This window comes from Magallana gigas, chromosome 9 (genome assembly GCF_963853765.1).
Source record: "Magallana gigas chromosome 9, xbMagGiga1.1, whole genome shotgun sequence".
Lineage (NCBI taxonomy): Eukaryota > Metazoa > Mollusca > Bivalvia > Ostreida > Ostreidae > Magallana > Magallana gigas.
The window spans coordinates 45,649,395-45,671,484 of NC_088861.1; the positions used below are offsets into that span (position 1 = coordinate 45,649,395).

Here is a 22,090-nt window from a genome sequence, read left to right on the forward strand (position 1 = left end):
CATTTTATTTAACCATATGATTCTTATGTTTGTTTTAATATCGTCGATCCTTTCATACATATATTAAATACAGCGCAGCTCATGTTACATCTAGCAATAATACAGCTATTGTCATGAACATCTTTACATTTTTCTGCTGACCTTTGCCATGTCTTTTCTGGTCTCCCTCGAGTTATTTTTCCCATCTTAGGACTATGTTAGACGTGTTTGCTCTTTTCTTCCTAGACATTGTCCATTGAATAAAGTCAATGTTTTATTATATTATGATCTATCATCACTTCCGAGAAATATACTTGTGTAGAGATTCGTATAATGATATTAATAACATTACTTTCCAACATGTTTACACATCAAAACTGTTAATAATCTTAAACGAATTAAATGAATTATATATTCTTCCAGGACTTGATCTTTTATTAAAACAAATTGGCAATACCTTTACGCAATTTAATGTTTTGCTTTTTTTAGTTGAAAGTCCAGTAGCTTAACCAGGAGGTGATGATACAGTGGAAGTGCTGTGGAATTGTTCGACAACATCACTCGTTAAGAGGAGTGGATCCGGCGAAAAAAAACTTAAAGTTGTATCATAAAGTATTTTGTGAAACTCTGCACTTACAGCTTAACCAAAATTCAACACAAAACTAGGGGTCCATATGCTTCTTTCAGCGCTATGGTGGATTTTAAAAGACCTTTCTTCATTAAAGTTCAAAGCTATGAAGCATAGCTACGTAGAAAAGACAGACCCTTTCATCGATTGGTCAAAGCCTTCATCGACCGAAGAAATATAACGGACAGCTCGAAATAATAATGATAAAGTTAGACTAAAATCAAAGTATTGAAGAACTGATGGGAGTTGATTTTGTCGATGTTTATTTATTTTAAAATCAATGATATGGTTTTTTTTTGCATGACAAGTACACGTATACGTAATTTCTAATTTGAATTACGCATATTTTTATAATATGAATTTTTGAACTTTTTCGACTAGAATGTCGAGAAACCTCCATATGAATCATGTTAAATAATATTTAAAGATAAAATTAATTCAATCAAAGTATGTATCAGTGGAAGAAATATTTCTCGAAAATTGAATGGATCCAAGCAATATTGAACTATAGTCTGGTTCAACCAAACGCTCGGCTGACACCGTAAATCTCCGACAAGGGTTTACGGAGACAGCCGAGCGTCAAGTTGAACGAGACTATATTGAACTCTGGCGTAGGAATACATACGACTACAAAAAATATTTAAATTGTTCGTATCATTTAAAATCTGACTATTTTTAAGGTATTTGTAATAAGTTTCCTTGAAAAACAATGCTTTAGCATACATTACATCGAATTCATCAATTAGTTTCAAGAACTAAGTCTTGTCAGGAGCAATGATTTAATTGTGCTGAGGTCCAAACACTGCTTCACTTTCGGTTTGTCCGAGTGACTGCATAGGAGAGTTGATTAAAAATCAACTCCCAAAAACTGTTTTAAGCACATATTGGCCGCTAAATGCATGTAATATTTTCCTCATACATACCGGGGTAGAGACATATTTCAATGAAGAAAATTTTAGACCCCCCGTAAGCAAAAAACTTTCGATAAAAAATAGATATTTGACTACAAATGTTTTTTTTAATATAAATCAATTTGAAATCGATTATCTTTTTAATAGATAACTTTTAAAAAAAATTTTTGACAGAAAATCAAAATATTTGGATGAAAACTGTAGGTGGGAAACGGGCGTAAGCGTTCGCAGTTCTTACAGATATATCACTGTTCACTCTCTTATTTTTATAGAAATGAACCGTAGCATCAAATACGTATATTTTTTTTAATTAATGAAATCTAAACTAATAAAAAGAAATTAACTATTTCATCAAGTAACTAATATTTTGACTTTTTTGCACTAATAAAACGCTGTTTTCAGTTATTAACAAAAGAACACACAATAAAATTAATTAAAGGTCTCAAAGTGTTACTCATAATATAACAGACTTGTAAGAAAATGCTTATTAATTAAGAAAACAAAACCATAAGCATGGGAAGCTAAAGTTACAGTGCTTCAAAACTTTTGAGTTATAAAAATTGTTCATTTTCTCCTCGAAAACCTTCCGCCTCCAAATTAGATATATTTTTTAACTAAATTCATTAAGTTAGTAAATTCCCCTTAACTATGTCATTCAATATAGTTTTTGGCATTGTAAAATATAGATATAAAAGTAGAACAAGAGGCCCAGGGGCCAATTCGCTCACCTGAGCAACAATTGCCTTAATTCTGATCAAATTAGCATTACAGTATCAAAATATCTTGACAACTGAGTACAGTAGATCTTGCTAAAAAAAATTGAAAATCTGCCAATTTTTATCCACCTCTTATTTTTTGGTAAATACCAAGCCCCTTTTGTTGTTGTACCTGTAAGAAGATTTTTCTCTATTCCTATATACCCCCCCCCCCCCATTTCATGGCCCCACTTTTCTCTTGGGAATCATGGTTTCATCAAACTCAAATCTGCATAACCTGTGCTTTCACACTAAGTACTGAGTTTTGAACCGAAAACTTTCCCAGAATACTTTTAAAGATTTTCTCTTTATATTCCTATGTAAAAATTCAAACCGCCATCACGGTCCCGCCCTACCACTAGGGACTGTGATTTTGCAAACTTGAATTTACACTACTCGATGATGCCTCTACACAAGTTTAAACCTTTTCTGGCCAAATAGTCTTTAAAAAGAAGATTTTTAAAGATTTTCTCTATATATTCCTAAGTAAAAATTCATCCCCCATTGTGGCCTCACCATAATACTGGACTATTATTTAAACATGATACGGGGATGCTTCCACTCAAATTTGGGCTTTCCTGGCCTAAAAGTTTTTAAAGGAGACTTTTAAAGATTTTCTCTATCTATAAAAATTCATCCCCCATTGTGACCCCGCCCTACCCCCAGGGACCATGATTTGAACAAGCTTGAATCTACGCTTCCTTAGGATGGTTACATGCCAATTTGAGCTTTCTTGGCCAAATAGTTTTGAGAAGATTTTTAAAAGATTTCTTCTTCAATTCCTATATAAAACTTGATCCCCCAATTGTGGCCCAACCCTACCCCCGGGGACCATGATTTGAACAAACTTGAATCTACACTATCTGAGGATGCTTCCACTCAAATTTGAGCTTTCCTGGCCTAATAGTTTTTGAGGAGAATATTTTTAAAGATTTTCTCTATATATTCCTATGTAAAACTTGATCCCCCAATTGTGGCCCCACCCTACCCCCGGGGACCATGATTTGAACAAACTTGAATCTAAACTTCCTGAGGATGCTTCCATTTTAATTTGAGCTTTCCTGGCCTAATAGTTTTTGAGAAGAATATTTTTAAAGATTTTCTCTATATATTCCTATGTAAAACTTGATCCCCCAATTGTGGCCCCACCCTACCCCCGGGGATCATGATTTGAACAAACTTGAATCTACACTACCTGAGGATGCTTCCATTTCAATTTGAGCTTTTCTGGCCTAATAGTTTTTGAGAAGATTTTTAAAGATTTTCTCTATATATTCTTATGTAAAACATGATCCCCCTCTTGTGGCCCCACCCTACTTCCAGGGACCATGATTTGAACAAACTTGAATCTACACTATCTGAGGATGCTTCCACTCAAATTTGAGCTTTCCTGGCCTAATGGTTTTAGAAGACTTTTAAAGATTTTCTCTATATATTCCTATGTTAAACTTGATCCCCCTATTGTGGCCCCACCCTACCCTCAGGGACAATGATTTGAACAAACTTGAATCTAAACTTCCTGAGGATGCTTCCAGTTTAATTTGAGCTTTTCTGGTCTAATAGTTTTTGAGAAGATTTTTAAACATTTTCTCTATATAGTCCTATGTTAAACTTGATCCCCCAATTGTGGCCCCACCCTACCCCTGGGGACCATGATTTGAACAAACTTGAATCTACACTACCTGAGGATGCTTCCAGTCAGAGGTAAGCTTTCCTAGCCTAATAGTTTTTGAGAAGAAGATTTTTAAAGATGTTCTTTATATATTCCTATGTAAAACTTGATCCCCCAATTGTGGCCCCACCCTACCCCCGGGAACTATGATTTGAACAAACTTAAATCTACACTACCTAATGATGCCTCCACACAAGTTTAAGCTTTTCAGGCCGAATAGGTTTTGAGAAGAAGATTTTTGAAAAATACCAACAATTTTTCAATAATTCTCAATTATCTCCCCTTTAAAGAGGGCGTGGCACTTCATTTGAACAAACTTGAATCCTTTTCACCTAGTGGTGCTTTGTGCCAAATTTGGTTGAAATCTGCTCAGTGGTTCTTGAGAAGAAGATGAAAATGTAAAAAAGTTTACAACAACAACGACAACAACGACGACGACAGACAACGGACAAATTGTGATCAGAAAAGCTCACTTGAGCCTTTGGCTCAGGTGAGCTAAAAAAAGGTTAAGTTTACAATACAATAAGTTGTTAAAGTTGGTTTCTGGAAGAACAGACTTTGAAAATTTTCTTAATAAATAATTTTTGACAATTGTTTTACTTTTTTAATCTTTAGTTTTTAAGATCTGTGTACAAACATAGAATTGTGAGCAAATCTTTGTATCTTGCTTATAATTCGAAGCTTAACACTCAAATATGGTTAGTAAATAGAAATTGTAAACAATTAAACACAAGAAACATGCACTATAACAAATAAAGAACACAATTTATTTTTTCGAAATGAATCATATATATCCATGTACATGCATATACCTACATATTTCCGACAGCGATATCAAACTCTATTTAAACTGAATAAACTCGAAAAAATGCCGAGCATCTCAACAAAACCAATTGCATTAATCTACCATTATGCAAAAGATAATGCCGAATTACCGATAGAATGAATTGTATTTCAGTACTTGTTTGATACATCAGATTTTGCTTAATTTGCGCAGGTAAACAGTTAACTGTTTGATTTACCGAAGTCTCTGTTTGATTTGATACGTAAAAATCACGAAATACAGACGATAGTTCCCAGGCTACAAAGCATAAATAATGAAAACGAAACGAAAATCAGAACAAGCTAACACCAACGTCATGTGTGAAAACTGTCAACGCATTGAAATATTTAGCCTCAATTTACTTCACAAAATCGGCACCAATATATTTTGCATGTTTCAAACATTTCCCTTCATTCGCGAACTGTTGCACACCAAGCAATTTCATCATAGTCAGATCGACCATTTTTCGTATAATGTCATGGCTGCTTTAAACAAAGAACCTCGTTTTAGAAGTATGGAATACGAGTCTTGGTAAAATGGGTACGCAAACTCGGGCCGTGGCAAAATAAAAGCCGAGGCAGATCGGCAATCGTCAATTCCAAATACGCATTATTTTGCAGCAATATTTACAGCAAATACAAATATACTGGTCCATCAAATATCCTGAAATTTTAATGAGATTGGCAGATTAATAACTGCCAATCTTTTGTTTTGCCCAGGCCAAGTCTTGTCTACACATTTTACCGGATGCCGAATCCGAAGCTATTAAACTGATTGAAACACGCCTTTCCTTTATTATTATTTTCGTAATAACTCAAGATTTGAAACAGAATTAGACCTTAATTTTTGCAATTTATATTTCCCTTCCCATAAGGATAATTTATGCTAAACTACGTTGAATTGGACTAAGTAGTTCTTGAGAAGATTTTTAAAAATGCACCCCCCTTTTTCTACAGTTTCAAGGTTTTCTCCGCTTTGAATACAGATCGGACTTTTATTTCTGCAATTTATATTCACCCTCCCATAAGGATGCTTTGTGCCAAATTTGGTTGAAATTGGATAAGCGGTTTTAGAGAAGAAGTTCAAAATGTAAAAAGTTTACAGACGGACAGACAGACGGACGGACGGACGGACAGACGGACGGACGGACGGACGGACAGACGGACGACGGACAAAAAGTGATCAGAATAGCTCACTTGAGCTTTCAGCTCAGGTGAGCTAAAAAGAATATTGTCACAATTTTGTATATATGTTCAATTAAAGTTTTATTAGTCTATTAATTTTTGTGAGTAACGGCGCTCCATAGAGTGCCACGGTCAGCTAGTCATTGTTTGTTAGACCGGTTTTCGTGCATGAGTTACTAGTAGTTCCGGCCAGGTCGTTGATGAGAGAAGGTGTGTCCTTCTGTATGAACCTTCGTGGAGTTTGACAATATGTCTTAGGACCTGTGTGGCCTATGTCTAATCCTGTGTGGAGTGTTTGAATAGAATTCCTGTGTGGTGAAAGTACGATAAACCGTGTTGAGAAAGAACAGCAGTAAGTGAGAAGTATTTTTCATTATCATTTCAACAGGTTGGGACCAATCGCCCAAATGGGATAGAATATCCCAAACGGGTTATTATGACCCAAACGAGCTATATATAGATATCCCAAACAGGCTACATAAAATTTGGCGGTATATTTTGCACGAGAATTTCCAAAATACGCTTCTTTGCGAGGGATCTGGATTGCTCATAGGGGCCCAAGTATATAAAAGGCAGCTGAAAATTCGGTCCTCATAGCCTTAACTGATGCGGAAGTGCGAGAACATAAGGTGAAATTAAGTCTCTTTTATATTTACGATTACATTTTCCTTGTTAAAGCTATTTAAACTTCAGTTAAGCCATAATTACTCTTACCTGCTGAAAAACACGACTTCATTCCGCCATTTTGAAAAGCTTGCATGATCATGTGATCACTAACTGTCCAATTGAAGAGTGTTTTATAAAATAGGTCATATTTTCAAATAGAATGTATGGTGCGCCATAATGAGAATTATTAAATAATTTTATTAAAACTCTTGTATATATGTTTTTGAGGAAACGTATTGAAAAATTTACGGAAATGTTGTTTGAAAGTTGTATAAACGTTTAAAAATCTATGTCACGAATGAATAAAAAGTGATGAAGGTTAACATACATGCATCATTATATTACGTTACCTATGTAAATATGAAAAATAATGTTCTTAGTGTTAATTTGTCTAAACATATTGCCAAAGTCATTAAATCCCTATGAGCATGTTTACTGCAATTTATCTGTGATTTTAAAAATGTAATTCATCAAGATAATATTATGTGCAAGTTTGGAGTTATTAAACGGTACCCAGTGAATTTGATACTGGTGCATTCTGGTCCGCAATATTTATTGCTGATATAAAGTAAATTATGTTTATAAAATTAACAAATAAGATTGAATACACAATAAGTTACACATGTTCATTTATGTGAAACAAATTTTTGAGGCTAATATTTACCTTTATCTTATCTAATGATTTTTTATGTAGATATGCCCCCTAAACGCAAATGCAGTTGCAAACAGCATGTATACTGTTCAACCCTATTCCCAGACGACGAGGAGATTGTTCAGAGAATATCCGACAAAAAAATTAAAGTTAAAGTCGTTAACTTTTTGTTGAAAAGGGAATTTATATTCCCACATTCTACCTATTTGTGTTCTCTGTGTGTAAAATTTGCTGAGCAGTGTCTTCAGCACGAAGATGAGACTGAGGAGGCGGCTAAAAAGAAGAAGTTTAGTATTTTGGAGTATTTTGAAGAGTTCCTGGGGGCAGTTTCCAATAATAGACTAACAAGCGATCAGCTGTCTTCCTTATCATACGCTTTAGGTAATATATCCTCTAACTAACACTAACAATATTTTACAAGCAACGACGAAATGAAATTTTATTATTTCAAAGAAAAACCAATTAACTAACTCTGTGTATATATTTTAAGGAGGCAATTATGCATTGGTATTGAATAAATATTTCATACTTTAGGAAAAACACAAACCAAAGCAGTTTACGAGGATACTGTGACTTCTGGGAGCCAGTATAAAGATGTAGATTACTTGGAAACGTTCAATCTGAAGGGTAAATAAATAAATTATAGATAATAAACGCACATGTTCACCCCCCCCCCACACACACACACCAACCCCCCCCCCCCACCCCACCCCCCACCCCACCCCACACACACACACATACACACTGTTATATTATTGATTGAATATATTTATATATTATCTATGATATAAATATTTATTATTATAATTGTGTGTCGTTTCAGACTGGTTGCAAGAAAGAAACCATGTTATAGTTAATTTCATCAAAGGGATCTGCAACGATGCTTGTGAGGAAATTAGACTAGCAAAGACTGTAGAGTCTATCTACGGGTGTAGAAACAATTCCTTTGTTTCACCAATGTCTTTCTCTCAAAATCTGCTTGGGTATGTTTAAAATACAGCCACACACACACACACACACAAGTATTCACGTAATGACTATAATTGCAGTCAAATTACGCCTACTTTATTCAATGTACACATTAGTACTGTGTATGTGATGTTTGCATAATTAATTATTTATTCTAATAAATCATTATCTCTATTTATGTTATCTAGATACTACATAACTGGTAGCAAATCCGCTTTGAGGATAGGGTGTAAGGGCAGTCCATCGGGATCCTACACAACCGTTCAGAACTGGATTTCAGAGCAGAGCAAAGACGCCATAGAATGCCCCCAAAACGCTGATGTTGTAACATTTATTGACAATAATCAGGTGATAATAAACATAAACTTTAGTTGCAATAAGCTTATATTCACATATAATTCTATATGTACGGTAAACGTTAAGGATTTTGGGGCAAATAATTGGATTAAAATAATCTCTCTCTCTCTCTCTCTCTCTCTCTCTCTCTCTTAAAAATACAAGTTATTTGAGTTTGCATATAGTCGTATACGTATATTTACATGTATTTTAAAACAGTATCATATAATTTATAATTGAAAAAAAAATATTCCTGTCCAAATTAGGTAATTTTCATAATTTTTTGTGTTGCAACCATAGGTTTTAGAGAAGAAATGGAAGGTGGAGGTGAATTACAAAGGGAAGGCCAGTGTCGTTACCACCATGGTACATATTATCCCGGACATTGAGAGCAATATTCAACATATTCCGGAACTATCTCCACGACAGTGGATGAATCACACTAGTGATGGCAAACGAGATACAATTAGTAAAATGAAAGATCTTGATATGATACACTTCGAAACGTTTCGGCACTATAGGTACATTGTGTTCTATATAAGTAAAATTATAACTCACATTGCATTTATTATCAAATTAAAATTAAATGATAAATTATATGCTGAATAAATATTTTTATAATTTTTTGTCTGTTTAGAAATGAATTCATTAGAGACAAATTAGAGAAAATTGTTAGCCATCAGGATGACAACGGACTGGACAACATTGATAAGAATTTGCTAAATATAACTTATATTACAGCAGAGGAAAGGTACATATTATTTTATTATTAAATAAACGGATTTTTTATACAAAATTAAAATTCGATAAAATTGCATTTTTGTTAATTTGCAATGATTTGATCATTAAATTTTTTAGGTATTCTTTCATTAAATCTAACGATGGACCAAATCCAACTGTCATCATGGGAGAACCATGTTTCGAAAACCCCTGTTCTTACGAGGCAGTTGAGAAGGTTTGTAAGTCATGAATCGTTAATTAATCAATCTATTTGTCAACCACTACATGCAGTTGTTAATATTTATTTTAAATTTATACGCTCTTAGGTTCTTGATCACATTCGAGAGAAGGCGAAGGTGGGTGAGGCGAGGAAATGGACGATGGTTGGGTGTGATGGCCTGCCCTATACTCTTGCATCAAGAATCATCGGTTTGTCGCAAATTAAAATACATTAATTTATTAAAAGTGTAAACATAAAAATCACACGAAATCAAAATTGACATCGTAATATATTTTTGTAGAGAACATGTTTACCTGTCCGGATTGTGGCATGGAGTTCATGGATGAACCAGATTTCAAGGAGCACATAAAGAATTACGACCATGCACTAAACATCGACATAGAGAAGTGTAGAAAGTACAACGACATTGTCATGTTACCTGGTACATAGTTCTTTGAATTATTTTATAAAACAAGGAAATTTTGTATTTTTTCTAGTAATCAATAAGAAATAAATACAGCGTTATGCCATATAAAAATGCACAATATTAATTTCAGGACTTGGTCATTATGAGATCAATATGACGAAAGCCATATTTCGCCTGCTATGGGATGTGATCCTTATAGATCTTGCAAAACTTTTAGGCTTCAATAGCCCAAAAGCACAAGCCTCATTTATGAGCGCAACAGGTAAAAATAAAATAGTTTTTTTTTTATAAAAACGAATATTAAAAAAGTTTTGTCCCAACTTTTATCTTATGACATTTATTTTGCAGACCACCACAAAAGCTGGCAAATTTTTCAGATATTTCTGCAGTCAATGGCTGCAGAGCTTTTGTTGGTATATGTGAGGGATCCGAGTACATCCTCGCCTTCTGTCAGTGGCTTCTATGAATGGTATGTTGGGGTTAAAAACCCCAATTATAAGTTTATGGCTGAGGTAGTATTTTCATACTGCCTTGCCCTCCATGTATTTAGAGCAGGGGTCAGGCGCAACAATTCCACAGCAATTAATGCGTCTAAAACAAAGTTTTCACCATTATTCTTTGGCCTTAACATGCCATTTTACATGGAGACATATATGAGGGACTCATTTGTTCGAATTCAGTGCCCAAGTAAAGTACGTGGGTTTATTGAGGAACATGAGTCCTACAGAGTTTCTGGCAGTGATGCCAAGGGTGAGGGGGGTGATTTTATATTAGAGGCCAAAAACAGGAAAACGAAGATGTGGATCCAAAATGGAGTGCCTGATGAGGAGAAGTGGAGAAATGTTTGTAGGTGCATTCATTTGACAAACTAGAAAAGGTAACTTCAGCCATTTTGAAATAAAAAAAAAACCAATAACTCATTTACTTTTTTTATTCTTATCTTTAGCATTATCTTTAGCAATCATGATATGGTGAGGGCATTTCCATCCAATTCTGCTCAGAGGTGCTTTGGTTGTGGCTGTAATGCCAACGCACAAAGCATGCACCCAGTACTCGCATGTCTGCTTCACCCGCCCACGCTGCGAGACATGTGAACACCCAATCCAGAGAGCCTTGGTATCTTTCCTCCCTTCTCCACAGAATCTACACAGTGTAGAATCTTGAACTGTGGAGAAGGAGGACTCCGATGTCTGCGTCTCTGTATGGCGCGTCCTGCTCCTTATGGGTGACAACGACAGGGATATCCTGGGGTCCATTGAGCTTGTAGATGGGACGTCTTCTTTTTGTTGGGGTCCATCTTGAACATTGATCTTTCCCTGAAATTTATAACATAGGGAATAAAAGTACTCTTTTAATATTAATTGAGTTCTTTTTTATGACGTTCATACATAAAATATTTATATATGAAATAAAGTATTCATTAATTTATTACCAAGTCAAAATTCACCCCTGCAGACTTGTACACATATTCTGTCCCTCCAGGGCTCTTTAAGTATAAGACGCAGTCTGCGCCTGTGGCTTCGTGTATCTCTTTTGCCTAAAGTAGATACATGCATGTATATTTTTCATACAAATTGAATTTGTGTTGAACCAAAATTATTGAGAATTGTGTTTTTGAAAAGGGGGGGGGGGTGCCGCCATTTTTTCTTGGGGTGGGGGTGGCAAAGCCGATTTCCGTTACCTTTTACTATGTCATTTCTTTAACTTTTTTCTGCGATGTTTAATTTAATGAAATAATTTTACAATCGTTTTATTTTTTATTTTTAAACAATTTATTTACAAAACTTTTCATATTTTTGTATAGGTCAGAGGAAACTTGAGTGCTGCTCTATGCATTTGTGAGCTTGATGCCGAATACGCTTACATGTACAATATTGATTTTGAAATCAATTGTTTTAGACAGTCTATCAGAGAATCAGGCTACACAAATGAGCCGTTCAAAGAAAAGAGTCACACGTCTTTTAGTGGGAAATCCTTGGACCGTTCATTGACGGAGTTTCACGTAAACTCATTGCGACACCGCGAAGACTTTATGAATTTTATTATCAACCACAGCCTCAGTGACAGAAAAAAATTTCCTCCGATTTTTGTTCTCACAGACGAAAGGACAAAAGCAGAATCCATTGTTAATAAAACAAAACCCGAAATTATTAAGATAATTGAAGGTGAACTTGAGGATATAAACAATGAGAAAATCAATGCCGAGTGGAGGAAAGTTAAATCGAAGACAAAAGCAGATATTCTTAAATTTTATCATGATGTTTTAAAATCGGAGGGCCGAAATGATTAAATTTTTATAGGTATATATTGCAATTTTTATGCTGACAATTACTTGGAATGTTAGTTTCCTTATCACATAATTGTAAATACACCTGTAAAACTTGCAATTAGAATATGTAAATGTTTCACAAATGTAGTATTTTTATCTGTATATATTGTATGATATTTTAAAAAAACAGTGTGATATGTAAATAATACTAAATATAAACTTTATTTATTTGTAAATATTGTGTATATATATATATATATATATATATATATATATATATATATATATATATATATATATATATATATATATATAATGAAACATCACATTATGTTACATCATAATATCATCATATTATATAATCAAAATTGTATATTTGTAAATATAAACTTTATTTATTTAATTTAATTGAAAACAATTAATAAAACATATTCTTACTTTCTCTAGAAGAGTGTTTTTTCTCTTAAAAAATGATTGGCTAACGCTCCTTGATCCAACTTGGGATGGAACCTGTCTCCTGTTCTTCCCAAGAGTTAGATTATAAACTTTTCCGCTTCTGCCATTTTTTCTCTGTTAAAAAATTTCAATGCAAATTTAATATATTAACGTCATATTTTATAATATAGAACGAAATCTAATGTTATTGGCGCATTTCATTTTCCTTATGAATTAATATATTATTTTAGTCCTTCTGGTGCTCCATACAATAAGCTCTAAATTTCAACCACACCAAAGATCATAGCCATTTTCTGATTGGATAATTTGATCTCGCGAGAAGTTATTGTTTCAATATGTCTTCCATGTGTTAGTGTCGAAGAAAATTACTTCAACTTTTGTTGATATTAGAAAATAAAGGTAAGTTTAAAGAAAAACAGTTAAGGTCACCGTGCAAAAGGACTGACTCATGTTTTAGTAAATAAGTTTATGAAGTGAATAGGGATGAAAAATACGTAGAATTTAACTCAATCTACAGATAATGACTCAATTTCCTTACCAATTTACTCGACATCTTGCGGAAACAAGTCTTCTTTTTCTTGCAGAAAAAAAAACCGCGTTATGTAGCCCGTGCGGGATATCTATATATAGCTCGTTTGGGTCATAATAACCCGTTTGGGATATTCTATCCCATTTGGGCGATTGGTCCCAACCTGTTCAATTTAGAATGCGCATACTTAAATATCTATATTGTCTATATATCTATATTGTCCTTTGCTAAGTGTTTTATGACATTTTTGTACGTTTGTATAAGAATTTAAAATATGGTAGCCCGAAGGTTGAATATAATGTGTGTTTTGAACAGTGTAGTGTAATTTTCACTGAGGACCCGACAATGAATTGAATTTTAGGTGACTAGCTGAGTGGGTGTGGTTGGTTATATACATGACGGTATCATCCGTGGGTGCAGGACAACGACAAGCTAACCATAGTGGACCCATAGTCAACGTGGGACATGTGACACACGCGGACGCACGGGCACTATATGAGCTGGTGATATGGTCCAGTAACATCCGTGACGAAAGGTTTGGTTTACATGACAGTGTGTCTACGCACGTGTACCAGTTTATGCGATATAAATGAACGTGTGATGTATCCTTACCACCAATGATGAACAAGAATTGTGGTCTCAACTATGCACGTACCTGCTGCGGGTGAAATTGTTTATTAAAATATAACTTCTCAAAAGCATTGTCCGGACTTAGTATTCATAAGTGACATCAGCCAAAGTCGGGTTATTTATTCTGTTTATATATGTTGGGGGGTATTTAGGGGGTTAGTTATGTTTTGTTAATATTATTTGTGTGAATGCGTTGTGTGATTTTTCAGTTATTTGCGTGTGTGAATTGAGTGTGTGTGTGTGTTTAGAGAGGGTTGTATGCATTAGCTTTATATGTTTGCTTTACACCGTAAATAAAGTTATTTTCACGGTTCTGCCTCTTTATCTTTTCAAAGTTCAGTTTATAAACGAGGGAATTTCCAGGCCTTTTAACACAAATTGTGACAAATATATATATCTATATACTATATGATACAATTTTTTTTAAACTAGAGGTGATCCAAAATGGCCGCTCCAAAACAGAGGAACGAACCTCTTTAAACAGAAAATCTCACAAAAATTACTTTTTAAGTTGTGCTTTCAATAGTGCTTCTTTACTTCCAGAATCTGACTGTTTTTATTTAAACTCTAGAATAAAAATTAAACAAATGAAGAGCGTAAAAACAATGTTTAAAAAATACATATTTTGCCTTTGAAATATGCATTCGTATACATCGTAAAATTTAAAATACAAAGTTCAGTATAAATGCATATTTTTTAATCGTGTTTTTATTTTTGATCTATGGCAGGCATGCTTAACCGTCATAGCACACCGTTCTGGCCGGAATCATTACGGAATTGGTTCCGGTTTTTGATTAACATACACTGCATGGATCATCCTGATGATCAGCATTCCCTTCATTCCATAAAAGATATTTTCGCATTAAGCCCCATACACTAACGCTTGAAAGTTATTAGGAGAACGGATTCCCCATTGAGGAGTCTCAGGAAGCCAGAGATAATTTGAAGCAGCACCTTTGTGATAGTACCATGAGCCACAAGTGTAACCTGTAAACGTTTTATAGTTTACAACAGGTAACTCGAAATAGGAAGATTTCTTCTTTTTTTCTTTTTGAGCCACCAGAAAATCGCCTTTAATAATATAAAATTCGAATTATTACTCCATTGGACGCACTAAATTTTGATCTTTAGAATCGTACCTACAATTTCTTGTGAGTTTCATTTGGCTACCAATGTCATGTTCTCGCTAGGAAAGGTAAAATTGTATTGTAAGAATGTTGGAAAGATAAGTAAAACATAATGCTGATACTTACATGTTACAGTGGTTTGCAACTCATTGTTTTAATTCTTTTTTTTTGGGGGGGGGGGATTGCTTGGAAAATTGTGACTCTTACAGAAATTATCGTGTGATATCTGCTTAACTAACATGATGCCACAATGTCTAGAATGAGCATGCAGCCCTTGTAATTAAAATACTATAGGCGGATCGAATATGCACCTTTCTAATTACTGGGTTTTTTCCTTCCTTCGCTCTCTAAACGACCACTGCGATTTTTTTAATGAAATGCATTCCCAACCACTATTGAAATAATTTATTTCAATAGTGGTTTTATTTCAATAGTGGTTGCAACAGACCACGCAGAAACACATTATAGTGTACACATAAATACTGGAAAGTTAAATATTTTATTCTATTCATTTTTCATTGTGTAGATGCATCTATTTGGTAGACCATTGTATAATCCATCATTATAAAATATATATGCCTGTGTGAATTTAATTCAAACTTGTGCTGCGCTCCCCCAAACAATAACGTTTAACTGTGTGGTCGTCTGGACAGCGAGGCATCACAAGTTCACTGTCAGATGCATTAGAAACGTCGTGTGTTTAGTAAAGCTGGCATCGCTCGACAATTATACGTTACCTTAATCGATCTCGTACTATGCACTTTCATTCGTTACTGTAAAATTTCTGTTATGATATGTTGTATATGCTAGTATTAAAGAAAAATACAATAAAAGAGAAATTGATTTCGAAATTTTAGAGTTCTACAATAGCTAAACGTACTTTATTCAGTAATAAAGATCTTAGAATCCGCCGTAAACCATGTTTAGTTATTTAAAATTAGGCCCAAATCATATATCACGTCACACAGTCTGAGTTGCATATGTCGCCTTTTTGAAAATATGAAAACTTAACGAGGAAAGAAAGCTATACAAAATACATGTATATAGAATCTTCATTCGTTTATTTGAATTTATTTACTCTTGTTACATTTACTTTTTACATTATTTGAAGAATAATTTAAAAATAATTTTGAAACCATGTTTAGAAAGCAAATTGAATATATTAATCCTTTCTTTAATAAGAACACACGACACAAGCTATAGGTTTGTTTTCTATGTATGGGTGACATCTTAACGATCCGCATTTGGCAACCACGGGATATATAAGTTTACCATCCTTATTTTCGTATCCTCCGGGAATAAATTGAATATTTTCATCAACACAGACGTACTCCGTACTTGCAAGATGGTTATGGAAGCCTGCTCCTAGATATCCTTTGTACTGAATTGTCCAACCGTCATAGCACGAAGTTCTGGCCGGGATCATTGCGGAATTGGTTCCTGTTTTTGTTTTACACACACTGCATGGAACATCCTGTTGATGGGCATTCCCACCGAAAAAGTTGTTTTCGTATTCAGCTCCATACACAAATGCTTGGAAGTTATTGAGGGATCGTGTTCCCCATTGAGGGTTCTCAGGTAGGCAGAGGAAATTCGAGGCAGCACCTTTGTGGTTGTACCATGAGCCACCAGTGTAACCTGTAAAAGTTCTATAGTTTTTAATGATTCAATTGAAAAAGGAAGATTCCTTTTAAATAGCCACCAGAAAACGATCGGCTATAGTGTCCGCTGCGCGCTAGAAGCAAGCACTGCGAGTCCTTACGACAACGCATTGGTTAAGAAAAAAATTGATCTATTGCTCCCTTTGACGTACTGATTTTTTGTGTCGTCAGGATCATACCCACCATTCCCTTTCAATTTCATATGGCTACCAATGCTATGTTTTTGCGACAATAGGTAAAAATATAATATAATAAGTATGTTAGAAAGACAAATAAAACATCATGCTGATGCAAACTATGGTTTGCAATTCGTTGTTTTAATATTATTTCTTGGCAAATATTTTTGGAACATTGTTACTTCGACGGAAAGTATTAAGTTAATTGATATTTCTACTAACATGATGTCACAATGTTTAGACTGAGCACGCAACCCTAGAGTAATAAATACATAATTATATAGGTCGTTCGAACAGCAAGTGTACAAGTATACTGGAGCATAAACTATTTTATTTCTATTTATTTCATTTTTTATAATTTTAATTATCATTTTGTTTATTTTTTTAATACATTTAAAATACATATAATATTTGTACTAGGCATTGCATAGATAATGCAAAGAAATATATTTCGACTTAGTTCATCGATAAAGTTCTTGTAGAAGTATGTTGGAGAAATCGGGGAAGGAACAACAATCAAAATCTTAAAAACACCACAGTAAGCAATAAATAAGCTTACGTAAAAAAGTACCTAGATATGTATCTGAACTTTGAAACATGTGACGTAAATTCTCCTTGAATTAGTCCGACAAACATCTACGAGAGCAATCGATGATTTAAAGTATACAATGTATAATGAAGAGATATTGAACAATTTCTAACAATTTACAATTAGTTAAATAATTATGTATTGCTACATAATAATGAAAGTGAAAAGAACCTTACACTTTTTTAAGACATTTTCCTTCATAAAAAGAAGAACAATTAAATTTTGTCAAAATATCTGCGATAAATGATTTTACTTCATATCTTAATATAGAGAAAGTTTATAAATATATTCATCAAGAGATGTGTTTGAATTCATACTTACTTTTCACTATATCTTAAACACTTCGGATAATTATGCACTTGCTTAAGATGTTTTTTTTTTATATAAAATCTATATATACTAAATGATAAGCTACGCGTATTGTCCAGAGAGTATATAACCAGTTTTTAGTGTGTTTTACCTGACAGGTGAGTGTCTTTTAAAAATTATTATCCCACAGAAAAAAAGTAATTCTCATATATAGAAGAAATAATATTCCTTTGGGAAATATTGAAAATCCTATTGGTTTTTTCAAAAAATCTTACAGGAATATAGGAGAAAAGAAGGGTATTTCCGGTAGGAGTTTTATCCAGATAAGTAGTTTTTTTATATATAGGACATAAAGATCTTCTATCGGATTCCAAAATTCTATGAGATTTGTTTACAAATACTATCGGAATTTAAATTCCTATGTGAAGTTATTTTATTCCAGTCGGAAATTCCAAATATCCTATGGAAAAATTGTTTATCCTATGGAAAAATATTTTTCTGTAGGAATATATTTTTTTAAGGAAGGAGTCTTTTTATTATCAAACATACTTCTTATAATAAGAAATGCATGAAATTTTGACACAGTCAAACGGATCATATTACTTAATGATTCTATCAGTTTAATTAAATTTGACCTTTTTGTTTTCGGATAAAGGTCAGGTCAAGGTCACTACCTTTTTCCTCACCGTAAAGAGTGATAAAATAAGTGTAGCTCTTTATAGTTCTGTAGACATTTGTTTAAGATTTGAAGATTCAAATCTTCAATGAAATCATAGACCATGAGAGTGTCTATCAGCTTATACTACTAAATTGGAATAAATATTTATACTAAAATTGATATTGCTTAGCCCGCATTTCCTCTAATTTTCTTAAATTTTGAAGAAATCTTGATTATTTTTTTATGCTTCCAATAATAAAATATTTCTAATTTTTAAGTATTATGAAGACTTTATATAAAGATATTAATTGACCGAAAAGCTAATATATTGACCGTTTCATAAGAGAGAAAAACTGATTTTAGTGATTTTTTCACAAAAATCAATGTATAGAATGGGCGCTTTAAAAAGCTTAAAAAAATATTATTTGATAGGCAAATCATATTTTAAAAACATAGTCTGAAACCCAAGTATCATATTATTAGTTCACATTAGTAAAAAAAAAATCCAACATTATTGTTATTGTTTTTAAAATGCTAAAACAGACTCATTATATATATATAATCTGCAGCAATTCTGAATTGCGCAACATGTGATATTTTCCTACGCCAAAAATATAGTCCTTGTTCCATTCTAAACATTGATTACATTTTTCTATGCCAAGTTGTATGATAGTAAAAAAGAAAGAAAAATATACTATTTTAATTTCCTTTCATCTTGATTTAATGAACAATTAATCAAATTTACGTTTGACAAGTCGAAAACCAGAAAAGACTCCTTCCTTAAGGTAAATATCTTGCATTACAGATGAAACACATTAATAACAAAGGTGGTTATAAACTCTTTAAGCAATGGTCTATCATATGGTATATTTGAGTCTATCATATGGTATATTTGAATCTCTCAATACATACAACTTCGAGTCTTTGACGGATGCAAAAAATGCACCATGGCACTGGCATAATTTCCCGGCACAGAGTTCTTAATTAAACTTGCATTGCCCATAAACTTCACTGTTAAAATAAAAGTGCAATTAATTGGACAATCATAAATATTTTGATATTTACTTTGGTTGAGTTATTTTTATTTAGCAACAACTTCATAACGGTATCATGGTTAAAAATATCGGACCATTTATCTATTAGGTACAAAATGTGGCCGTTTTTATTATAACATTGAATCATGATTTTTTGAAAGAAACAGTATCACAACTGCAGCAGTGTACATACAAATTGAGTAACGTGCTTGGGAGGGGGGGAGGGGGTTAGTTAAGGAAATAATACCATGCAAGTTCCATGCTTAATTTACTGTAATATTAATCGAAGCATAAATTACAATTATATGTTAGGTAACTTTGGGTGGTGACAAATCAAAAAGACTAATTTCTATTAGAAATACACGCAGTCACGTAATTTTGTTATAAACAACGAACAAATTAAACCGTCAGTTTAAATATCTACATGTATTTTGAAGTTGCATATGGTCAAGCCTTATGATAATAAAATTGGGATATCACACACATAAAAGAGAAGGAGTCATGTTTACAATTTATATGCCTTTAATAAGCGCAAACTGTTTTATATATACACCTTAGGGCGGGACAATTTGGAATTAATATTTTAAAACTTCGGGTTCTTGGGGGAAAAAAGCTATGTTTAAAATTGAGGCAAGTCCACGGGATGTACCGGTAGTTAACTATGATGAGAGACATGTGTAGTTTCTTCTGCGTTCGCCTCAACATAAAAAATATTACGTAATAGTTGTTTTCAAAAATATCCAAGCTGAAAGAGAGTGATTCTGAAAAGTTTTCATTTCAATACTTATCAGTTTTAAATGTTTTTAACTGGGTATTTACAGTTTCCTACCGGCATAAAAGAACATCTTATAGGAATTTAAATTCCCTTAGGATCTGAACAAAACTCAATATTCATTTCCCATCGCAAAACAAATCAAATTCATGCAGGAAATCATTTTCTCTTATAGGAAATATAACTCCTATAGGATTATTTGAAAATCCTATAGAATTGTCAATATTTTCTATCGGAAATTATTTCTCTTATGGTAAATATTATTTCCCGATGGGATATTGATTTTCAAAGGTAAATATCTTACCTATCAGGTGAAATATCTTACCTATCAGGTGAAAAACATTAACAACTAACAAGGTAATATACTCTCTATACAATGATATAGATGGATTTTTACAAAACTGCATCCTAAGCGGGTGAAAAAATGCCAACTTAGGGCTGACATAATTATCCGGCACAGTGTTTATTTTCATTCATATTACATGAATGGACCCCTGTAAAAGCTATTATGATAAAAAGCAAACCTTTGTATATTAACGTGGATGTTGCTGGACAATCTGATCTTCCCCACCTCGTGAACACCGAACCTAGAGATTAAATAACAGCCCAGATTTAGTGACTTAGTTTGTTATCTGATTTGTTATTAATTTCAACTAACTTCATTTTTACCCGTGTTCAATGCTGCTTGTTTCAAGTTTTCCATCTGTATTTTCAGAGAGCCTACATCTGTTTGAATAACTCGCACCTGTTCTTTCAAACTTCCGTTCACTTTGCTGAATACATGGTCGTATGATTCTACTTTCGATTTTAACATATCACATTCCGTTTCGAGAGTTTTGTAATTTCTTTTTAAATACACCAGCTCTTCTTCAAGCTCCTGGAATTTGTGCTCCAGCATAAAAGCTAATCCTAAGGCAAGAGCAAGGATAACAGTTGCCATCAAGTGCTGCATTGGAAGGGCACACATTCTTTCCATCACAAGATGTCAGATGTTAAAAGCCATTATGTGAGATGAAATGTAATAGGACCTGACTATAAATTCAACTTGCATTCAGCCATGACCACTGCGTTTAAAAAATAATGCACCCATGACAATACATACTACATTTATGTAAGGATTCTTGATGGGGTGGATCCATGTTTTTAAAAGGGTGCGAATGTATTTTAAAAGACGACAATATTTTACTGTCTCAAGGCATGGGTCAAAGGCATGGCATAACTTGGGTGGAATAACTTAGTTAAAGCTTCAGATGCAGATCAAGATAGTTTAAGGGGTCGTCTCTTAATGAAAAAATGAAAATAACAAACTGTATACCATTTTAAAAATTCATTTAAACGAAATACAAATTCAAAGCAGAGCAACACGGACCTCCAGATAGATAGAGGTAGGATCAGGTGCCTAGGAGGTCAGGAGTAAGCATCCTCTGCTGACCAGTCACACCCCCCGTGCGCTTAATGTCATATCGGTAAAAATGTAATTATCCCTTGAAAAAAAAAATTGGTAGATTTTAGGTTAAATCTTTTTTTTTTTTTTATTATTAAAACTCTAGTATCTCGGTAGAAAAACGATTAGATCTACATGTATTATGTGCAATTTTGATGTTGCTGTTTTGTTGACGTCATGTGAGTTGTTATTTGTGGCGTTGTAAACATTTGCATACAGGGCATTCTTTCAATCCCGGGTATTTATTGAATCCCGGAAGTTGTATAAGTCCAGAGTGTTATTTTAATCCCGGTCATGTTGATATTCAGAACGTCGTTCGAGTTTGTTAGAGTGCCGGTTCCGGTGTTATTCTAGCTAATCCTTGGCGTTGTTGCTAGCGCTCTCGAGCCCTTTTCACTTGAATACGCATGCTCGACTCCATAGTAGGGGATTCTGGGAATACTGTACTACTGTAGATAAACTATACCATTTGAATTTTGTTATCATCTTCACGT

At 33.6% G+C, this 22,090-nt stretch overlaps 2 protein-coding genes and 1 long non-coding RNA gene across 3 annotated transcripts; 2 read left to right on the forward strand and 1 right to left on the reverse strand.

Moving 5' to 3' along the window:
- The first annotated feature begins 5,995 nt into the window (after window positions 1–5,995).
- Window positions 5,996–14,138, forward strand: LOC136271672 (uncharacterized). The gene is made up of 2 exons (XR_010709613.1): window positions 5,996–6,304; window positions 13,558–14,138. It is a non-coding gene; the product is annotated as an uncharacterized lncRNA (long non-coding RNA).
- LOC136271399 (uncharacterized) lies at window positions 7,315–10,814 on the forward strand. Its single transcript, XM_066071368.1, has 12 exons — window positions 7,315–7,350; window positions 7,510–7,651; window positions 7,805–7,897; window positions 8,094–8,253; window positions 8,428–8,587; window positions 8,876–9,096; window positions 9,213–9,326; window positions 9,434–9,530; window positions 9,622–9,724; window positions 9,817–9,957; window positions 10,073–10,204; window positions 10,291–10,814. Exons 1-12 carry the CDS (start codon window positions 7,315–7,317, stop codon window positions 10,812–10,814), a joined length of 1,923 nt encoding a protein of 640 aa, XP_065927440.1.
- A 1,857-nt stretch (window positions 14,139–15,995) lies between the features above and the next one.
- Window positions 15,996–21,229, reverse strand: LOC105320280 (uncharacterized). The gene is made up of 3 exons (XM_011418154.4): window positions 20,822–21,229; window positions 20,677–20,739; window positions 15,996–16,591 (listed from the first exon to the last, which is right to left on the reverse strand). The coding sequence occupies exons 1-3, from the start codon at window positions 21,126–21,128 to the stop codon at window positions 16,128–16,130; spliced, it is 834 nt and encodes a 277-aa protein (XP_011416456.3). The 5' UTR covers window positions 21,129–21,229; the 3' UTR covers window positions 15,996–16,127.
- Between the last annotated feature and the right edge of the window lie 861 nt (window positions 21,230–22,090).